At 33.2% G+C, this 22,947-nt stretch overlaps 2 protein-coding genes across 2 annotated transcripts; one reads left to right on the top strand and one right to left on the bottom strand.

Moving 5' to 3' along the window:
* The first annotated feature begins 7,753 nt into the window (after positions 1-7,753).
* Positions 7,754-11,429, top strand: LOC145009056 (protein IQ-DOMAIN 32-like). The gene is made up of 5 exons (XM_078967716.1): positions 7,754-7,988; positions 8,953-9,285; positions 9,380-9,604; positions 9,687-11,163; positions 11,244-11,429. Exons 1-5 carry the CDS (start codon positions 7,893-7,895, stop codon positions 11,261-11,263), a joined length of 2,151 nt encoding a protein of 716 aa, XP_078823842.1. The 5' UTR covers positions 7,754-7,892; the 3' UTR covers positions 11,264-11,429.
* A 2,361-nt stretch (positions 11,430-13,790) lies between these two features.
* Positions 13,791-16,937, bottom strand: LOC145011986 (Zinc finger C-x8-C-x5-C-x3-H type family protein). The gene is made up of 4 exons (XM_078970748.1): positions 16,522-16,937; positions 15,445-15,633; positions 14,832-14,956; positions 13,791-14,753 (listed from the first exon to the last, which is right to left on the bottom strand). The coding sequence occupies exons 1-4, from the start codon at positions 16,579-16,581 to the stop codon at positions 14,018-14,020; spliced, it is 1,110 nt and encodes a 369-aa protein (XP_078826874.1). The 5' UTR covers positions 16,582-16,937; the 3' UTR covers positions 13,791-14,017.
* Positions 16,938-22,947: the final 6,010 nt, after the last annotated feature.

The following is a 22,947-nucleotide window of genomic DNA, read 5'->3' as shown; positions in this document are numbered from 1 at the left end:
AGAGATTAAAGTGTAATAAATTAGGTAGTATGGGATGTCTACTTCATTTTTTGGATTGAATTTAGAAGTAGAAAATGAAATGTTAGAATTATGATAAATTAAGTGATTATTGTGACATTAAGAATTAGATAAGATTTTAATAGGCTAAGACAAGTTTTAAGGAACTTAAAATATTGTATGAATAGGCCTTGAGTAAGAGGATGAGCCAATATGCATCAATTGGAGATTTAGAGCCAAGCGGTATTTAGTCCTCACTAACTAATTGATGTGTTTATTAAACTAATACGCACTAGGAAGTGAACATAATCATATAGTAGTAAAGTTGTGGTTAGAAAGTGTGTCGAACACTAGGGAAATAGGAATGGTTTAGATCAAATAATTCAAATGTTAATTAAACCAGTAAGAATAAAGTAACAGGGGGTTAAACCAAAAGTAAACTTACTTTAACACTCAATTAAACAAAGTAAAGAACTATATTAAAACAATAGATAAGAATTATTTCCACTAGAATTCAAATCCCCTATGTTCTTATGTTTTATTTATTAGATGTGCAATGGACTAGTGAGTTGATTACCGAATTGTAATATGACTAATTATCTTGGTCAGATACTAATTATCTTGGTTAGATTTCCTAGTGCTAATAATTAATGAACAAATAACACAAAGGTCATGTAATTAGTGAACGCAATTAATTAAATAAATTCGAACTATGAACGATATAATCTAGTGATTTCTTATCAATGGTCATGACAATCAATCGAAGCATAGCATGGTTATCTAATACTCTCTAACATAGTAAAATTTAACAATTAATATTTCCTAACCCAAGGATTTGATCAATCTCTAGTCCTAATAGTTTAATGGTCATAAACTAATTTAGATTCAAGTTAATGTAATTAGATTGATCTTCTTAATTACACATAACTCATCAGTAGAAGTTAGCGGACAACTATAAAAACACGAAAAAGTAATTTGTGTGGGATGTTTCCACGACGCGTCGAGTAAAGGACCACAACACGGTCTCGGTAAATTTTGGAACTTTTATTGCGATAAAATCTTTGTCGTGGCGCGCAGTGGGAATTGGTGTGTCAGGATCTTCATATGTCGTTAAACAAGTTGATATGGAATCGTTAGCCGCATCGCAGGGTAGCTAGGCTCGCAGCGCGTTTTCATGAAAGGTTGAATTCTTTATTGATGAATGAAATGACCAATCTGGAAGTAACTAATTTCTTGATTAGTCTCTCGTATCAGTTTTTTCCCATATGTGATAGTGATAGCTCTGTAGACTCCTCGATATCGAACATGCACTCCACACTTATTTTTGTGTCAAGATTCTTGCTTTCTTCTCGTAGTAATCTACCCCGCTCTTGTATTTTTGTTCATCATCAATTTCTTAGCAGAAAATTTGCTTGTAACAAAACTAAAAGACATCAAAAGCACTTTTATTAAAAAATAAACTAAATATAAAAACTAAAAACGATACAAACTAATTTAAAAAGTCGAGTTTCCTCCAGATAAGTGCTTCTTTTTGTGCGAGTCTTGAGTTGGACTTCAAACTTAATAAACTTCTAATAATGTTGTTACCAATCCATCCATCACTTTTAGTATGCTTTTTAGACCGATTTTTAAAATTTGACTCTTTGTTTCTAAATACGGCCAATCGAGCGCCAATCTATAAAATCCAAGAATCTTGACAAGGGTCGGAACTGGTTGGACACTGATCAGAAATAGATCGCACATCATAACTCTCTCCAAAGACATATGAAACATCCCAAAAATATCACCAAAATTTTTTTTGTTTAAAAACTTTACTAAACCATAATATCAATTACCAAAAGATATAAACCATGAATCATGTATCTCAAAATGTCATAATAAATTTATCAAATCGAAACTAGTGAAAAAATCATATCAGAATATCAGAGTCTATCTCCCAGGCTAAACTGTGGTGTGTGCCATGCCATCAACCCGAACTCTTCCCCTTACTAGCGGAAGTACCTGAAACCAAAAACTTAAACTGTAAGTACAAAGCTTAATGAGTTCCCCCAAACTACCACATACCATACAAAAACATATAAAACAACTACTGGGCCTTACCCACTGCATCGAACTGAAGTCTGGAAACTGCATCGTACCGAACTCCAGAACTAACCAGGGCCTTTCCCTCTGCATCGGACCGAAGTCCAGAAACTGCATCAGACCGTAGTCCAGAACTAACCAGGGCCTTGCCCTTTGCATCAGACCGAAGTCCGGACACTGCATCGGACCGAAGTCCGGAACTAACCAGGGCCTTGCCCTCTGCATCAGACCGAAGTCCAGAACTAACTGAACATAGCATCGCATAATCATAACTACTAGCATAAACACATATATTGCATAATGCATCGGACCGAAGTCCGAAACACATAACACAAATACATGCTTGAATCACAAAGACATTAAGCACACTGAACTATTGCATCGGACCAAAGTCCAAAACTACTACTACTAAACGGGTCGGCATTCTGGCCGTAGACCTGTTCCTATTGGAAGGAAACTCACCTCGTAACCCTAGCTGCTGAGATGCTAAATCTGAAACTGTTTGATTGCTGCTTCGGAACTCCTCGACTACAAATCCCATAAACACTAAATCAAATACTGATAACTAATCTCAGGGTAAAATGACTATTTTACCCATGTCAAAGTCAACATCCTGGTCAAACTCAACTTTCAGTTGACCGGACTCGCCAAGTTGGGCCACCAACTTGTCGAGTCCCTATCGTTCTTTTTAATCCTCTACCCGCTTCTACTCGTTGAGTTTGGCAGAGACTCAAGGAGTTCTTCGATACTAACAATGAATCTAACTTCATTCGACTAGCCGAGTTGTATGAACAACTCGTCGAGTTTTCCTTCATCATATGAACACGCCAGTCTGTGACTCGCCGAGTTGTATGAACAACTCATCGAGTCTGTTCTTAAATAATTGGGGATTACGAACCGACTCGTTGAGTCCTAAGTACGACTCGTCGAGTCTCATGCATGACATTACTATACAGTCGATTCTAGTCGATTTCAGTGCATCCAATTCATAGATCTGGGCTTCTAGGGCTGGTTTTACACATAAAGTTTCCAACTTTCCGTGCATGCACAAGAGAATGGGGCTAAAACACCAAAATCACCCCACAATAAGCACTTAGGGTTTGGAACAAGGCTATATTTGCATAAAGGTAGCTACATTGAGCTCCTAGAGCTCAATAACATCCAGATCTATGGTTTCCATCCTAAGGAGAGTTCAATTCTCGAGTTTGAATCATATAAAGTTCCAAGAGAAACATAAACAAGCATAAAAGAGGGTTTAATGGAAGAATAAGCAAGGTGATAACTTTATTACCAGAATATGTAGCAAATGGGAGCTAGATTCTGGATCTCCTTTCTCTTCTATTGGTCTTCTTTCCTTCCTTCTCTTCTACAACTTCCAAGCTAGCAGAAAACACTCAAGCTCAACAATGGGGACTAGGGTTCACAGAGAAATGCTCTAGAGGTGCTGGAGGCTGGGATGGGAGGCTATAATGACGTTTAAATATGGTACAAACCCTGGAATTAAGGGTTTCATCCAGACTGGCGGACTCGTCGAGTCCGTAATATGGACTCGTCGAGTCGCCCGCTAAAAACGCATGCAAATCCCGTTTCTACTCGATGAGTCGGGCTACTGACTCGTCGAGTACCTCTTAAGAAAGGAAAAATACTATATTTAAATTACATACCAGGAATTGGGTGTTACAACATAATTTCAACCCCATACTCCGAAACACAATTTGGAAAAATAAAGGACCACGACGTGGTAATGATCAAATCATGTCGTGGATCTTCATACGAATCTTCTACAATCAATCTTTCCAGATCCTCCAAATCTTTTTTTCGAATTGAATAGATCATCAAGTACATGCAACTTACACTAAAGAATAGCATTAAGCGTATCCATTTAAAAATAAGAATAAAACTAAAAATTAAAAACTAAACTAAAAATAATCAACCAACAAATAATCCGAAGTAAATACAACCGCTCCCCAGGAACGACGCCAAAAACTTGTTGTGTTTATTTATGCACTTGTTTTAAATTCATAAATCCTAATTTATCACTTCTAAACTAATACACACACTAGATAGTAAACCTAATCATATAATAGTATAGTTATGGTAAAAAAAAAAAAAGAGGGTGTTGAAAACTAGGGGAACGGAAATGATTTAGATCAAATAACTTAAATGTTCATTAAACTAATAACAGTAAAGTTAAAAAGGGGTGGTTTTGTTTAAACTAAATTAAACTTGCTTTAAAATTCAATTAAACAAATGAAGTAAAGAACTAAATTAAAACAATAGATCATAAATATTTCCACTATAATTCGAATCCCCTAAGTTTTTGTGTTTAATTAATAAGAAGTGCAATGGACTAATGAGTTGATTACTGAATTGTAATATGACTAGTTATCTTGATCGGATTTCCTAGTACTAATAATTAATGAACAACTAACACAAAGGTCATGTAATTAGTGAGTACGTAATTAATTAAATAAATTCAAACTATGAACTATATAATCTAGTGATTTCGTGTCAATGGTCATAACAATCAATTGAAGCATAACATGGTTATCTAATACTCTCTCTTACAGTCAAAGTTAACAATTAATATTGCCTAATTTCTAGTCCTAACAGTTTAATGATCATAAACTAATTAAGATTCAAGTTAATATAACTAGATTAGTCTTCTTAACTACACATAATTCAACAATAGTCAATTAAAATTATAACTTTAACATGAAAGGTAAAACAATCAATTGAACATCGGTATTAGCTAAACTCACACAATCCTACTAACAAAATTAAAGCAAATTAAGATGGTTTCATCTACAACCGGTGAAAGTATAGGTTTTTACATCATATTAAGTAAAGTAACATAGAAAACATCACCAAAAGAATGTGAGTCGCAATCATCAAGCAAACCCGAAATGAAATCACGATGCAAATAACGCTTGAATATTCAAATCCTTACTCCAGTCGACTCTTTAGCTTCGAAATCAACCCTAAGGGGTTTCTGGATGTCAAAAACGAAGTAAAAGTCGCAGCTTAAGGCTGCCAATGGTTGCATCTCGATTAGGGTTAGAAAAATAGTGTATTTATAGAAAATAGAGGGACCACGACACGGAAGTATCTAAATCGTGGTGTAGTAAAAATCCGTATCTAATACAAACGTGATTTTTAATTTTTGATTTTTTTTTTCTTTTTGCTGAAGGGGCACGACATGCCTTTCAAATGGGTGCAACATGTCTTTTGTTGATTTTTGCGTTTTTGTCGTTTTTCTTCTTTTTCATATTTGTTCTCTTCCTTTTGCATCCTAGATCCGAATTTAACTATAATTAAACATTTTAAATCATATTAAGCATCATATATATTAAAATATAACATTTCAGATTAAGTTATTAAGATAATGACCTAAAATATATAGTTAAATAAGGTCATATCACTAACAGGGTGAGTTATAGCTCTCACTTTCTCTTTAGATTATAATTATATGTTTTTATTTATGTATGTTTATATGTATGTGTGTATGTTTATGGGATATACGTTTAAAGTCCTATGCCAGACCATGCACATATATATAGAGAATGTATGAAGTATATGTTTAAAAACATGTATCAGAGCATGCATTTATACCTAGAGTAAGTATGGCCAGATATGACAAAGGTATTTGTTAAATGCCTAAGAGATATAAAAGAGATGAGATGTGATTATATACAACATTATCATATAGAAGAGTATGTAAGCATATGTAGATGCTAATGGTAGTATGAGTAATACTTGTAAGATGTAGGTGAGAAAAGAATTGGATTATATGCCTTCTACTTGTATGTATGTATGTATGTATGTATGTATGTATGTATGTACATATGTATGTATGTATACATACATATATGTATGTATGTATGTATGTATGCATGTATGTATGTATGCATGTATGTATGTATGTATGTGTGTGTATGTATGTATGTATGTCTAAACATTATGCTATTGTGTAGAATACATATATGTTAACAAACATAGCTAAAGATTAAGTACTTAATGAGTTATTAAGTACTAGTTATTTAGCAGAAGATCTCTTGATCAGATAAAGAGATAGAATGTCCATGGGACAATGTATTATGTGATGAGTCACATAATATAGAGACAAATAAGTGTAGAAAGATTATTCTTTCGAGAATGAGATAAGAGTTTCTGCAAAATTGTTTCGTCGTTTGCACCACTTTGGCATTGTTATTTGACACTTGAAAACATCTTATTAAACTCCGTCACCACTTTGTTGACATTTCTCCACTTCGAGCAAATTTGGTCATTTTTGCGACAGTCTCCAAGATTCATCTCTATGAGAAAACGCCGTGTAATTTTCGAGAAAAAAGTTGGACAGTCTTGATTATTTCTGAGCACCGGATCTCCAGAAACATCCACCCACGCATGAGCTAACGTATTTTCTTCGGTCATTGTCCATTACCTTGGAGCCGCCTTTCTACTTTTCTTGGGTTGTGGTCAAATCTCTCCTGGCTCCGATTCCGTTTCGGGGACGACTTCGGGTTCTCCTTGAGTTTGGAATTGGGTTTGAAAATTCATTGGGGGAGTCGGGAAGATTATCAAATGGGTTGAGGTCATTTTGCATTTGATATTGGAGTCGGGATGAGAAGTTCGTTTAAGGTTGGTTTTGAAATTGAGGTTAGTTTGAGGCTTGAAATGGGTAGTAACACCACGAAACTGTAAATTTGGAGGTGAATAAATAGGCCGACCGCTTTGGCTTTGAACGAAATTTGGGTGAAGAATGTGAGATGGTGTTTGTGTTTTTGGTGTTTCTTTTTGTATTTTTTTGAACTTTTGGGTAGGAAGGAGAAGCCATTTTTTTCACAAAAAATATGTTGTTTTAGTAAAAAAAATTGAAGAATGTGAAGTGGGATAAAATATGGTATGTAATGATATTTATATTGGGTAAAAAGACTGTATTTTTTGAAAAAAAAAATGAAAAAAAACGGTCATTTTGACCAAGGTAGCATTAAAAAAAAAAAACATCCAACCACTTTACTCTCTCTCGTCGGTATTTTCCCACCGAGTTGTCGAGCTGAACTCGACATGCCGAATCTTCGGCCGGGTGTCCGCCGAGGTAACCGAGTGGCTTATCGAGACCACTACATCCAGTTTTAGGACAATTTCACTACACAATAACCATATTTCAACTTTATTCCAATTGTGAAACATTAAAAACCAAGAATTTGATAAATGGAACAAATTATAAACTTTCTCTTGTATTTCATCTATCTAGTGTCTTCTTATTCAAAATTCTCAAACCTTAGAATGGAAGGAACAGTCAAACATCAAGTCCCTCATCGACATCGAACAACCAAGTGGTGATATTACTATTAAAGAATGGATATCACTTGATAATGTATGATTAAACGAAGTTATAATATGTTTGCATTAGTTGTAAAAGAATTACACTAAACTTTATATACTTAAAATACCCCATAAAAGAACAATAATAGAACTTGATTGTTATTATTTTATAGCAAAATAACAATTGTAACTTTTATTAAAAACAAACTTTATATTCAAAAATAAAAAATATGATACATGAAATGGGTACATGTTTTAATGCATAAAGTACAACTATACATGTTGAAAAAACGGGTATCCTAGATTGGAGGAGTATGTTCAGGGTGGTGTTGTTCCATAAATACCCCTTGCTCTCTATCCGGCGCAAGTTCCAACAATATCAATGACGAAAAACACTCTCAAGTGAAGCCCAACGACACAAAAACACTCTCCATCTTCTGCTCTGAATCTGATCGACGCTGGATACAACAGTGTAGAAGAAGAACATGGGAAGATCGACCACATCTTGCTTCAAGATCATATCTTGTGGTGGGGGTAGCAATGAATCTGTTGATAGAGATGATATTGATGCTTCTTCCGAGGTATTTAAATGTGCTTGTTTGGTTGTCCACTTGTCTGTGTTTTTAAATCAATTTTTGTTTTGAAAAGGGCGTTTATGCGTAGTATAGTTTATGTAATTTGCTAATCCACAACTTAATTTTGGTTTTAGACATGGAATTCAGTGTTTTTCACTGATCCGCTGTGCGTGTTTGACTTACACGAGATGCGTGTGTATGTGTGTTCAAACTTCAAATTGTTTTTTTTTGTGTTAGTGTTTGAGATCTTGATTTGTTTTAGGTAGTTGATTAGGTTGAAGGTAACTTGAAGTTAAATTGTTGCTTCCTTTTTTGATTTGCTCGTGTATACGATGTAAGTTTGATGTTCTACTTTTAGAATTTTTTTCTTCCGAATGCTGGAGTAATCGAATCTAAAAAGATGTTTGACTTTGATTGAATCTATAAACCTCGTGTGTATCGATGTTTTTTGAGGGTTACGACTCACGATTCGTGTTTAATGTTTGATTAGGTCAAGTTGATTTTGATCTATTATTTAAATATCGAAGCTGATACATTCAATGATCATGTCTAACGGAAATCTGATGTTCCAAACATGGAGATTGATCGGATCTTCACAAATTCAGAGCTTGTATTTCCTTCTGCTTTCAAAAAAATATATATATATTAATTATTTGCGTAGCCTATTCCTAGGGTTTGAGATCATCGATCTTAAAAGTACTAAATTTGGTTGTTTACACTTGATAAGTTAGTTGATCTATCTGATTGAATATGGATTATAACCATATTATGATCATTGTTGATTTGTTTCCCCTTTATTTTTTTCCATTCAGCAATCATAACATGAAATTATGAATCTTGATTATGGTCCACATGTTTCCTTCACTTTATCCTCATTACAACAACATTTCAAGCATCAAATCACCATTCAAACATTTCAACATCTTTTTCTTTCTCAAGTAACCTAACAATTTACTTAAACACCCTCCAGAACAAAGATAAACGAGGATGGAGTTTCAGAAAAAGATCAGCCAGACATCGAGTCCTGAGCAACACTGTCATCACTGAAACACCATTGGAGAACAAACCAATCTCAGAACCTGTTCCACTCACTTCTGAACCACAACTCAATTCCTCCATATCAGAAAAAACCTGTGACAGCATATGGACAGAAGAGTCACCTCAATTATCAAATCCAATTACAAAAGATGCTGTTACAATGTCAACAATGGCTACTGATACTTGTGAAGATGACATTGAATCTGAACCTGTTGTTGATGAATCGGCCATCCTTATCATACAATCTGCTGTTAGAAGATTCTTGGTATGTAATATGTAATACTAATATGTATACATTTTAAATCTGATATCTATCTGTTTAGTGTTTTAGAATTGTGGGTATTTTTGTAATTTTGCAGGCTCAAAGAGAGCTAGTGAGGTATAAAAATGTTGTGAAGTTACAAGCTGCTGTGAGAGGGCATTTAGTTAGGAATCATGCTGTGGGAACTTTAAGATGTGTTCAAGCTATTGTCAAGATGCAAGCTCTTGTTCGTGCTCGACGTGCTGACGTGGCATCTGAAATAAATTCGGATCCAAAATATATTTCCATTGAGAAGCTACTAAGTAACAGTCTTGCTCGACAGGTAAACAGAATTACCATTTTACCCTTTTATCATTTTGTTATAATAATTGGAAAAAGTAACCTTTTTTTTTTGGTTCAAAAAGTTACTGGAATCTGCACCGAAGAACAAACAGATAAACATCAAATGTGTCCCTTCAAAATCTGATTCCGCTTGGAATTGGTTGGAGAGATGGATGTCTGTGTCTTCACCAGAAACAGTGGAATCACGCACTCCGGAACAGAATCAAGAAAAGGTTATTCCTGTGATTCGTGATTGTGAATCAACGGAATTGGAATCCAATGTTGGAGAAGAAATGGTGTTTTCTGATGAAAAAGTCAACTTGGTCAAAGTCAATACTGAAGAAAAGTCAAATGAAGAAGAAATTCCTGAACCTGAATCCATGGATTTGATTGTTGAAGAAGAATCTGTATTAGAAATCGAACCCAAACGTGTAACAAAAAGACTTGCAACTGATGAAGCAGATTCAGAAGGAAGAAAATCGGTTTTTGGATCAAGAAAACCAATCAATCCATCTTTCATTGCTGCTCAGTCAAGGTTTGAAGAGTTGACTTCCAAGAACAACATCCCATCAAAACCATCCGATTATTCATCTAAACAAGAAAATGACGATTTTACCCCTGAACACATCACCCCATCAAAACCCATGAATACTTCTTCTAATCAAGACAATGACGTTGGTACTACCCCTGAAGATGACACATCAAAAACCATCAACGATTCTTCTAACCAAGAAAATGACAATTTTACCCCTGAAGACCTCATTCCTTCAAAACCAATCAACAATGTAATTTCATCCGTTACCCCTGAAGAATCTTTAGTTTCAGAATGTGGGACAGAACTTTCCGTCACATCCACACTCGATTCACCCGATCCATCCGAAGTTGAAACCAAGAAACATCCGGAAGATTCCAAAGTTTCAAATCAAGAAATCGATGACACAAATGGTGATAATATTGAAGAACGCAACAATGTTGTTGAAAACATTGAGAAACTTCCGGAAGATTCTAAAGTCCCAGAAGACACACCGTCTGAAGCCGACATTGAAATTAATCTAGAACCCAATTCCAATTCCGATTCCGTCCATCAGATTCCGGAGTCATTATCTCCAAGAAGCCACATAACAGCTCCGGAATCACAAGGGACACCAAACAGTCAACTCTCAACCAACACCAAGAAAAGCAGTACTAAAAACGTATCAAGTCAAAAACGAAAGTCGTGGTCAACTAGCAAGAAGTCAACCGTTGACTCGGGTTCAAAATTGGAGAGTTTACCGAAGGAAACAAAGCCCGGGAAACGGAGGAATTCGTTTGGGTCACCTAAACCTGACAATTCCGATCATGAAGGGAATGGGCTATTACCGAGTTACATGCAAGCAACGGAATCAGCAAGAGCAAAAGCAATTGCAAATGGGTCACCAAGGTCAAGCCCTGATGTTCAAGATAAAGATATTTATTTAAAAAAGAGACATTCATTACCTGGTAATGGAAGACAAGCGTCACCTCGGATTCAGAGGTCTGTTTCTCAGGCATTGGAATCCGCAAAGGGGAATGGGAATCAAGGTAATTTTTTATAGTTTTTTTTTTTTTGAAAAGTATAAAATGTTGTTGTTGTGCTTATTTATGGATTTGTGTTGTTGCAGAGAAGAAATGGCAGAGATAAAGTAAAGTAGAGATGGAGTGTGGTTTATGTGGTTATTTGTTATTAATTTTTATTTGAATTTTTATTTGTGTTTTTTTTTTTTTTTTTTAAACAGTGGTTGTGCCATCTTGTTTAAATTTTTTTTATATTTGGTTTAAACGTGATATATATATAATATTTCGAGCTAGAGTGCCTTGGTGTGGTGTAGTTTGTTTGAGGATATAAGCTAATAAAACTGTTGAAATTAAGTTTAGGCAAAATTGATTTCGTTTCATGTGTTTGATATTTGATTTTTTATCTTGTGAAGCTACTACTCCCAATTTACATTAACTACTGATATGATCATTCGAATTTTACAAAATATAATTAGAGTGTAACTATTAAAATAAATAATAAAGTATTATAAAGACGTTAGATTATTAAAAGATAGTCATTTTATATGGATAAATTCATAGCAAAACTGAAAAGAAATGGATATAAACAAAAAAAGAAAAAGAAAAAGTAAAAAGAAAGAAAACAGCACAAACAAGTTTACAATTTAGTCAACTAGAGATATATAAAACTAGAAGCAACTTACGAATTTTGTGATATGTAGTTTATTGTGGGATGTATAGATCCAAAAGTATTTTTGTAATTGTTTTCTATCCAATAGTTTCATTTTTTATTTATTTATTATCCAGCTAGAAATTTCCATCCCCGCTTCTCAGTTCTCACATCGGTAGTCAACTTATTTTTGTTTTTCAGGATTAGTGGTCTATAAATTTTATATAAAGCAGTGACCATTTTTCTATTTTTTTTAAAAACATGGATTATTTGTTGTAAAAAAAATTACTGCACAATGGCCTTTTATACGAAAGTCTTATGGTCAAATCAAACTCAAAGAGTACTATTTACACACGTGAACCATTCTTGTAAAAAAAAAAAGCATATGGACATTTTCTGTAAATTACAAGGACAAATTTTATCTACAAAAAAAAAAAAAAAAAAAAAAAAAAAACACGCACAACGGATACGGACATTTTCTGTAAATTACAAGGATATTTTTTATATAGGGACCAAGTCTGCCAACATACAAAACAATAGTGGCAAAAATATAAAATACAAAAATACCATTCATATATGGGTTACTTTGTATTATATATAATAATTTGGTCCTAATCTATATAAATATGATTATTTTATCGATTATCTACTACTTTTTATAAGGTTGTGAGGAGTAGGTTTGACATGCGTTGAATCAACTATGCAAACACCACCTCTCTCTGCCTTGACATGTGGAGAAAATAGTCTTTGGGTTTGATGTTTGGCTGAGGTGGTTTTGCAGAAAATAAGATGGCAGAAAATAATAAAATAAAGGGGCTATACAAGAATCCAAGGTTTCACATCCAATGAAATGTTTTGATACGAACGTACGTCAATGTGACAAAAAAGTAGATATTGGATACGTTTTTTTTGTAAATCAATCATCATATAATGATACAGTGAATGTGAGCGATCACAAAAGATACATGATTTGGGTTGTCCGGCGGACATAACAAAATAAGAAGTGTGTTGTAGAACCTTATTTGCTCAAATAATGAACCATAACACGATATCTCTCAACAGTGAGTCAGTGTCTAATTCACCAATATTCAGATGTCACGGAACCCGATCCAGTGAATTCAACGTATATCATTGCATACTCTCTGGGGTGTGTTATTAGATCGTTGTATAAATCTGACCAAATCTAAAGCCAATTTTCTTCACTATACCAAGAGAAATAACAATAGCTGAGAATCCACAATTTCCACTCCTTTTACATCTTTCTGTTCAAACATTGTTTTGCGCATTGTAAATTGTTTTTTTTTTATACATAATTTATTCTCATTTCGACTGTTCAACGTCGATAGAATGTCACATGGGGAGACATTGTTCTTTCTCAATTCTACAACCATTTGTAATTCATTTTGGATCAACCGTCTTCGTTGTGAAACTATTCATTGTCTATATATGGTTTTAGATGTGTATAGAATGGTGAAAGCCTTTGGTTTGGTAAAAAAACATTTTATCGCAGTTTGATCAATGGTAAAAGCCTTTGATTTGTATTGTCATTCAATTCATTTTATTTTATCAGATGCACGAGCAATCAAATGTCATTCATATAATTTGTCCGTGATAAAAGGGATGAGTGATGAAAGCCTTTGATTCGTATTGTGATTCGATTCGTACTTTACTTTTTCATACTTAGCAACAACAAAAATTATTAAAAAAATAATAATAATATTAGTAATACTTATAATAAATTACTAAAAACCACTGATATTAGAAGATAATTAGAGGTTAATTAAGGATTTTGGAAGTGTATATAATAGCACCCATCATACATTTCTGATTTATGTTGTAACCCAAATAATCCGAGTATCATGAGACACCAAGACCCGATTGAAGCTTCCAATTCAATCTTATGTTTATAAACATAAAATGGTTAAATAAACAAAAAAACAATAAATAATTTCATACAACCTCTTAATTTATGTAGAAAAATGTAGAAAGCAACTTTATAACTTCGTAAACAAAAACCGTACCATTACCATTAAAAAATACTTGGTCCACCCACACTGTATCCGACCCAGACCCATCAAGGCCACCATTCATATTTCATAAACCTAAAACCAGGTAAGCATCATAAAGCAAAATTTTAAATTTTTAAAAAAAAAAAAAAAAAAAAAGACCCCATTTCTTTGTAGCAAACCCGTAACCAGACGACACGTGTCACATTTACATCAACTGAAAACCCTATGTACCCGTAATCTCCCTAATATCCATTTTCATTCTTTTCGCAGTTTGTGCTTCGGGCATACTCACCCTCTGTTGTGAAACCGAAGAAGTAGAAGAAGAAGAAGAAATAGAAGAATCATGTTGATAAATGCAATTCGCTCCATGCCTACATCCCCTCGTGCTATTATAATAGATACACGTTTTCATCACTTTCCCTTTCGTTTTCACATTATTCATCATCTGTTCACCTTTTTCTCCACCATGCTGCTGAATCAAGCTCTTGTAATAACTTAAATCCTTCTTCGCCGGACCACTCTCCGCCGGACCAGAAACCGAAACCGCTCCACCGCCTGATCTTGGCGGTTGTGGATAAAGCGGGCCGCCGGAAGAAGAAGACGGCGGTTGGGTAGTGGCGGCGATTGGCGGCAGTGGTGGTCCGTGGGAGGAGACGAGTTTTTCAATTAGGGTTGGTGTGCTGAGGATTTTGATTAGTAAATTAGGATCAATTAGGTTTCCTTGACTGCTTGACATTGCGGTTGTTAAGGCATTATAGGCTGCGTTCATTACATCAGGTTCGATGCCAGGTGGCGCCATCCCATTGGACATGTGATTTGTTGTTGTTGGTGGTGGTGGCGGTGGGATTGATGACGTGGCGGGTGATGTGTCTTCGTCTTCGATTGGAGTGATGGGGATGAGAGGAGTGTGGTGGTCGTTGTTGTATGGTGAGTTGTCTGTGTGGATTGGTGAAGCGGGACTGAAAAAAAAAGGGATTTTGGTGAGGGAGTGAAGTTGTAAGAATAATGAAAGTAGAGGGGGTGTTTGTGTAACTTACTTTGGAGGGATTGCTGATGGGCGTGGGTAGACTGCTTCGAGTATTCTCATTTCGCGTTGACTTTCAAAGTCAACTTCTTTGCTTTCTTCTCCGGCTGTTACTTGCCAATTGGGATCCAGAATGAACTGTGATAATTAATTAATTAATTATAGATTAATTCATTGTACAAAATTAATATAATAAAAAAAAAACCTAAATAAAAATATATAGTTTCTAGTTATCCGTAGAAAATAAATTTATATGGAATCTAAAGGATTTGAATGTGAGATTACATCATGAGAAAAGTTTTATTGTCAAAAGGAAGGAATTGGATTCCTTCATCTTTATAAATAAAAAGACATAAACCCGATATAATTAAATAACAAAGTTCACCATATACATTTATTATTATTATTGTTTTATTTAAAGAATACATGTTAAAATTATTTTTATTATGCTAATGTCCTTATGTAAATGAAGGATAACTTTGTCATTTGTTATTATTGACATTCTAAACTCAATTCCATTTTTTTGTCATCCAAATTAGAGACAAATTTGAATTCCTTCAAATTCCAATTCATTTGAATTCAATTCCAAAGATTCCAATTCCCTAAAATTTATAGAAATAACTTACTCTAGAAGGGCATTTCCATTGTATGAGAGTAATTTGAGATAACTTATTCTGAAACATATTTGCAGGCTGAATTCCTTCAAATCCAGGTGGCAAATTGTCATCAGAATGCCATGATTCTTTAGCTTGAAGATGATCTTGACCACTTAATCCCACTTGTGAAGGAGACTCATCTGATAAAAACAGCTTCACCTGTAATTCAACAATAGTTTTATTCAATAAATCTGCCTAATAATCCATGTTTCACTTAATAATATGATTGTTCAACTCTTTTCATAAATACTATCAATCATACAATTGAAATACGAGATGTATCACAATGCAAAATAGGACACTAACATAGAACAAGAGCAATATACTTCTCTCTCGTTTCTTAACTTCTCAATCCAAAACAAGAGCAGTGATCCATTTCTACATGCTAAAAACATGGTTCAAAAGTTGAAATGAATACAGATACTTGTGATTGAAGAGAGAAATAAATAAACATATAGATACATATTCATTATCTAAACAGAATTCATGTAAACTAAGCTTGATAAATAGGTTTTTTGGAGAAAAAGATCACCATTCACCTCTTTCCAGACTATAAAAGTACAATCTAAGTAATGAGACCTTATAAATGTCATTACAAAGCATTCTCAATACCATGAAAACAATATAAACACTTCTAGCAATGAACTAATCCAACAAAATATTTTGCAAGCATGTAAATGCAGAAAACTAACTTATCCAAATAGCTTCACATCACACTGAAAGAACCACATTTAAACTTTGATGTCAAACATGGTGTTCTAATACTGCAATCCATATGATTTTAGTTGGAAACTCAACAGCATCATTATCGTATTTAGTATTATAAGTTTAGGTTGTAATATGAATATTCAAGTTGAAAGGGCGCCTATTTGACATCAAGAGTCAAAATGCAGCTCAGTTATGGAATGCGGAAGTAATGTATGGTCCAGCAAATCCCCCAAATTCTCATTTAGATAGATATCATCAGCTATAACCGGATATAAATCGAGTATAATCACAGCTGCATGTATAAATCGAAACCATTTTTACCACGTATATTACGTATACCTGACAAAGATTTAAATCTGACGCCCATGAAACCCTTTTTGATTTCTGCAATCCTCGCATGTTTAATAAAACAAATATAAGAAATTCGATTTCCCCAAAATGGATGTTGTTTTTTGCAAGGATTAGACAACACTGATCCGCGGCGACAAGATTAAGGGATTCCAGTAAACTGAAAACCCTAAATTTACTTAATTTTTTTCTTCTTCTAAAACCCTTAATTGACTAACTTGTACACGAACGTTTTAACGTAATCGCGTGAATCTAAGAGCACGGTGGTTTTGATTTAGGGATTTTGGGGTGGATTGATGAGGGCGGCGACAGGCTGTGATGGGCGGAAGACGGTGACGATGGTTGAATGCTAGGTCAAGAGAGAGAAAGGGAGAGGATATATACGCTTTTTAGCCCCTGATGAATACAAAGAAACGTATTTGAGATCGAGAGTCGGATTTCGATCAAGATTTTGACGGAATCGCTTACATCATCCCTCAACTAGTTCTCAACTTTACGTTTGGTCCCTCATAGTTTCCTTCAAACTTCAAACTTTTATTTATTTTGTTTAAAATGTATATTATAATATTATCTATGTTTTTTTTTAACTTTTAAAAAAGCCATATTACATTTTTTATATAATATTCGAATATAAATTTATCTGCTGACCTTTTTTGTTTTAAATTTCCTGACTGAAAACAAAATTATTTTATGTTTTTCAATAATTTATGGTTATAAACTAACAGACCAAACATTTGGTAAAATCGTTTGACACGATATTCATTTATTTAATATAGAAACAAACATAAACAAAATGTTTTGTTCATATTTGTTCATATTTCGTTTATCTTCTCGTTCATTTATGATTATTTGTTTATTATTGGTGTTAACATTTTGTTTCATAATATATGGTGATTTTGTATGATCATAGAGATTAAATGTTGAAGTTTCATAAGTTCGAAATTTTAAGAAGATATAAAGATTGGATGAGGTTAAAGTGTGAAACTTTTCTAAGTTTGATTTTTTTTTTATTGAAAGATATTTGGATGAAGATGATATTTAGACTTTAGTTTTTAGCTATTTTTTGGATATTGGATGTTTTACTTTCTTGTATTTATGTGTAATTCTTTTATTTATGCATGGTAACTCGTTTGTATGGATATGTTATTTATGTTCGTTCATGTTTATTGCTTTTTCTTTGTTTATTATCATATATGTTTCGTTAGTGCTTGTTTATTTATGTTCGTTTATGTTTGTTTAACGTCTTTATGAGCAAACACAAACAAATACGAACAATGTCATTTTTTATACACAAAATGTGTATGTTTATGTGTTCAAGTTCGTTTGTTATTTGTGTTAAACTTAAAAAAATAAACATAAACAAATCTTGTTCGTATTTGTTTGGTTCGTTTACAAACCTAACGATATTGTTATTGTAATATCATGCTGATATTGGAAGATCCTAACAATATAAACTAATCTTCAAATTTTCTCGTAAGGTCCTATTTGTACATTATTCGTTATAGCTTCAATGGAAGTTTGAGTTTTTTTTTTTTTTTTTTTTTTTTAACGGCGGTATTATTATAAAAATAATAATAATAAAAAAAAAAAAAAGATTAGAAGAATATAACTGAAAAACAGAAAATTCACAGCATTGATATCTCAACTTTGGAAGATTGTAAGTCAATTAATATGAAACCAAAAATGATAAAATTATAGTCTAAAATCATACATAAACTTTATACTATACGTTGCAAAAACCTCATGATAATCTGACTTCAAACACTTTAGATATGCATTTTTAAAATTTCACAAAACAGAAAAATAAAGCTGAAAAATAGAAAATTCATAGTATGGATATCCCGACTTTGGGGGACTATAAGTTAATGAATATGAAACCGAAAATGACAAAATTATACTCTAAAATCATTTACAAACTCTAAAATACACGTTTCAAAGAATCTCATGATAATTCAACCTCAAACGAATTAGATATACATTTTTTAAATTTCACAAAATATAAAAATAAAGTTGAATAACAGAAAATTCACAACTTTGACATCCCAACTTTGGGGGATGTTAGTCAATGAATATTAACTCACAAATGACAAAATTATTGTCTAAAATCATGTACAGACTATAAAATACACTCTGGAAAAAAACATAATGTCAATCCGATTTCAAACGAATGAGATATTCATATTTTAAATTTTTCATAAAAATCGGTTCCGACCCCTAAAACTAGTTCCGGTTTCTAACACGGTTCTGGTTCTTAAACCCAGTTTACCCGGACCCGAAACCCGGATTACCCAGAACCCAGATAAATCTATTCTTTAAACCAGGACCCGGATTGGTTCTATATATTCCGGTTCTGGTCTGATTCCAATCCCGGTCCGATTTTCCGGCTCCAAATTTCATCCCTGTTAGGCATTACATGACTATGTAATATGCAAGACATAAAATACACGACCCGTGTAATTATTCGTCGTTTTCTTAAAAATGTTATAACTTTTGTTGTAGTGATCTGTTTGATCTCAAACCACTTCCATTACTATGCTAACTGCTTAAGGAACATATTTAGCAAATAAAATAATATTAAAACAATAATTTTAAATATGGTTTTGATTAGTCACAATCACTTAGATAATTATTGGTGCAAACTTTAACTATATGTGACTACTAGCCAACTATACAAGCATAAATGTGAAGTGAGCTTTGTTTTTTCATCTTAAGGTGAGTTTATACGAGGAAGAATGTCCCTGAACCTATTTTAATGATTTAAGTTGAATTCATTTCATTTGAGATTATTCTATGTGCAATGTAAGTACTATAAGTAACTTGTTTATTTAATTTTTTTAATGAGAAAACCTTATTTGACTTGAAATGTTTTTAGCAACCTAATTATACATTCATATAAGATTGGAGACTTTAGGAGCCATTTACGATATCTATATGGAATTTTACCATTTGGAAGTGATTATATTTTCATATAATCATCACTATGTACAAGTGAGGCTAGCTACCCGTTGTATGGTGCTTGTGGAATGGTTCACAACTTACTTAATTTGGATGGGTCGTGAATGTATCATATAAGATATGTGTACCGTGTATGAGCCCATTAACCATCATAGTGAGTTTGGACCGAGATGGACATTGAGATTAGGAAAAAAAGCATATGTACTTTTTTATTGGGTTTTGTTGAATTGTTGCTTTTTGGATCTATTTGATATTATGAAATTATTGACCTTGCTAAACTATATATTTAACAATGTTGAAACTTTAAAGTATTTGACTTTAGACTATCGGTATATAGTACCCTCGACTGTGGATTATTAAAATTTTGATCACTATAATCTAAAACATTTAAAGTCCACATCGGTTATGATGAGTTTTAGGTAAAACAAATAAACTAGAAAACAATTCCTAAGTTCACATGCAACCTACTTTGGATCTATGTTTTAACTATTGAACATATAACTTTGAATTGCAAAACAAGAACCATATAGGAGAGAGGCTATTTTCAAAAATAACAAACTAGGGTTTAGGAATTACATATCTTCAAAGAAGGAGTGGCCAAATTTAGGAGCTGGGAGGCTCCTTATATAGCTGAGGGATCTAGGGTTTAGAGAAAACCCTAATGCTCCTTTGCTTAGGGCCTAAGCAAACCCAAGGGCCTTATCTAAAACCCCTTGGATGAAATCCTTAGGGTTTCCCCTATATATTTCATCCACCTCCTTCCAAGGAGGTTCTGGAGCCTTCCACTCAACTATCTGATAATTGCAAACTAGTCCCTGCACTTTATAATTAATACTTTTAACCCCAAAATTAATTCTGATTAATTTCTGGCTAACTATTAATTAAATATGATGATTTCTAATTAATATATTATTTTCATAACATATTAATAAATCATTTATATTAATTTATTAATCTCATAATAAATTAATCTCTCTCCTTTCATAATTTCCTTGTCCACTTGCTAGGTTTGATGGCAACCCAAAAGGACTGTGCTGCTATCAATTAAAGTACATACCAATTATAGTTATGGGCTTAGGCACCTAATCCAACAGGTTATACTTAATAGAATTTACAAACATAACACTTTTATTTTTATGGGTTTTCTAAGTTATAAAAAAAATCATGTGGTGGAAAAAACACTTAAACCCATAAGTTCACATGCAACCTAGAAAGGATCTATGTTTTCTCTATTGATAGCAATAAGTTATAAACATCAGAAAACCTTAGAGAGAGGCTATGAAAATCGAAACTAACATAAATATTAGGGTTACATACCTTTAGATTACTATAGAAAATAATCAAATCAAATCCCCTTGAAGTTCCTTAGAAAGAAAGCACCAAAAGCTTAGATGTCTCTAATGGCTTATACCCAGACCCTATAACTAGAAGACATTTGAGGAGAGATGAAGAGAGGAAAAAATTTGTTCCTAAGGCTTATGGGAAGTGCATGAACGAAATTAAGGTCACAATGGGTCCTATTTATAGCTTAGGTAACTTAGGGGCCAAACATGATTTGAATGATTTTTTAATCCCAATCCAAATCCTTTCTTTATATGCATCCAAGAGACTTATGGAAACCCAAGGAGGCTCCCAAAACCGTCCACCCCTTGGATGGTTCTAGAATTGTTTCTTTTGTTCAACTATTGAATAATTGCAATTCATCCATAACACCTTTAATCAATTCCAATTAATCAAAAATTAATTCCAGATTAATTATGATTAATAATTAATAATTTCTAATTGATTTCATATTAATCTATTAACAATATGAATTAAAAAATCAATTATTTTAACAATTGATCTCATATTATTTTATTAATCAAATAATAAATTAATAAACCAATTGTAAATTTCCAATTAATATACTAACAAATCATTTCCTCATAATTTCCAATCATTTTATTAATCATATAATAATATAATAAATCATCATCTCTTTATAAATGTCATTATAATCAAGTTCTAATTATGAGGGAAACCCGAAAAGGACTTCCTGTTAGGGTGCAAAGTTATACATGGAGTAACTTTGTAATGGTTTGACTTAAAGACCCACTTGTAGGATTGATGCCTTGTGACATGAGAAAGAGAGAGATAGAGTGTATGTGTGAGTGAGTGTGTGTGTGTGTATATGAGAGAGAGAGAGAGAGATGTTAGCACCTCCATATATATAATGGATTGCATACCACTTGTAGAGTGTGCTTGAGAGATATAGTTCATAAAGAGTGTTGAGTGAGTTAATTATGTAGACTAGATCTAGTGTTCTTTCAATTCCGCATGCCAAATCAAATGCTCATAATTCACTACATTTGGTATCAAAGCGGTCCTTCAAAGATCAAAGTGATTTTTAAAGAAACGGTTCTCGATTTGGCGACATTTAACACAATTTGAACGCTTATGGTGAGTCTCCCGATGATCTCTCCAAATCTATTTGATTCGTTCTTGCGTTATTGAATTTTTTATCATTTCGACTCAGCGGATCAATATTTTTCGAAACCCAATGTTATGATCCAATAATTTTTTTCATTGATCAAGCCCAATCTGATCCAATTTTCTTATTTTTGATTCAATTCTCGATTGCAATTGTTCATTTGAATAAAAAATCTAGCCTAAAAACAATCAATTACTGTTCATTGTTCATTAATCCAATTTGAGCCCATATATTTCGTATTTGTTGTTTTTCATGACTATCTTGAGCCCATAATTCTTTCGATCCGATATCATCATTGGTTGAGCCTAAAAATCATTAAATCCAATGTTTGACTTTAAATCACTTTGGTTCGTCATCTGCTTACATGATTATGCATTTTGATGTTCTTGCCTTGTTTATATATTTCGATTGTGATTTTTCGTTTTCGTTTCAACCTTCCTAATAATCGATTAGTGTTGTTTGTGAATCTGGACTTGTGAATCGATTTTGTATGATTTGTTTGATTACGATTCGTTTATGATCAAGTTCAAATTGAGAATTATCACTTGATTCTTTGGTTTTGGAGAACGCGATCAAGAACAGATGAAGATGATAAAGAACAACTGAATAATCTCTATTTGATCTTAAAATCAATGTTAGAATCATGAATTTTGTGTTTGTTGACTATTAAAATCGAAAAGTCAAAATCATATTCTCAAACATTGATTCAGTGGATTGAAGGTTGAAATTGGTTTGATAGAAGTAGAACACGTGTTGTTTGGTGTCGAAATTGTATTTGATTGCAATCTTATTTCGAAATTGATTGGGTTAGTGTTCTTGGTGTCAACCACTGTTACTAGAGTTCTTTTTTGCATCTTGAAAATGGTTTGGAAATCGAACGCCTTGTGGTCAATATTGATTTCGACTGATGAAGTCTTGGAGTTGAGAGGAGTTGATTTCGATGTGACAACCCTAAACTTCTAACTTGTAAAATTAGTCAGTTATATCAATAT

This window comes from Lactuca saligna, chromosome 8 (genome assembly GCF_052625555.1).
Source record: "Lactuca saligna cultivar CGN05327 chromosome 8, ASM5262555v1, whole genome shotgun sequence".
Lineage (NCBI taxonomy): Eukaryota > Viridiplantae > Streptophyta > Magnoliopsida > Asterales > Asteraceae > Lactuca > Lactuca saligna.
This window is presented reverse-complemented; position numbering and strand designations above follow the sequence as displayed.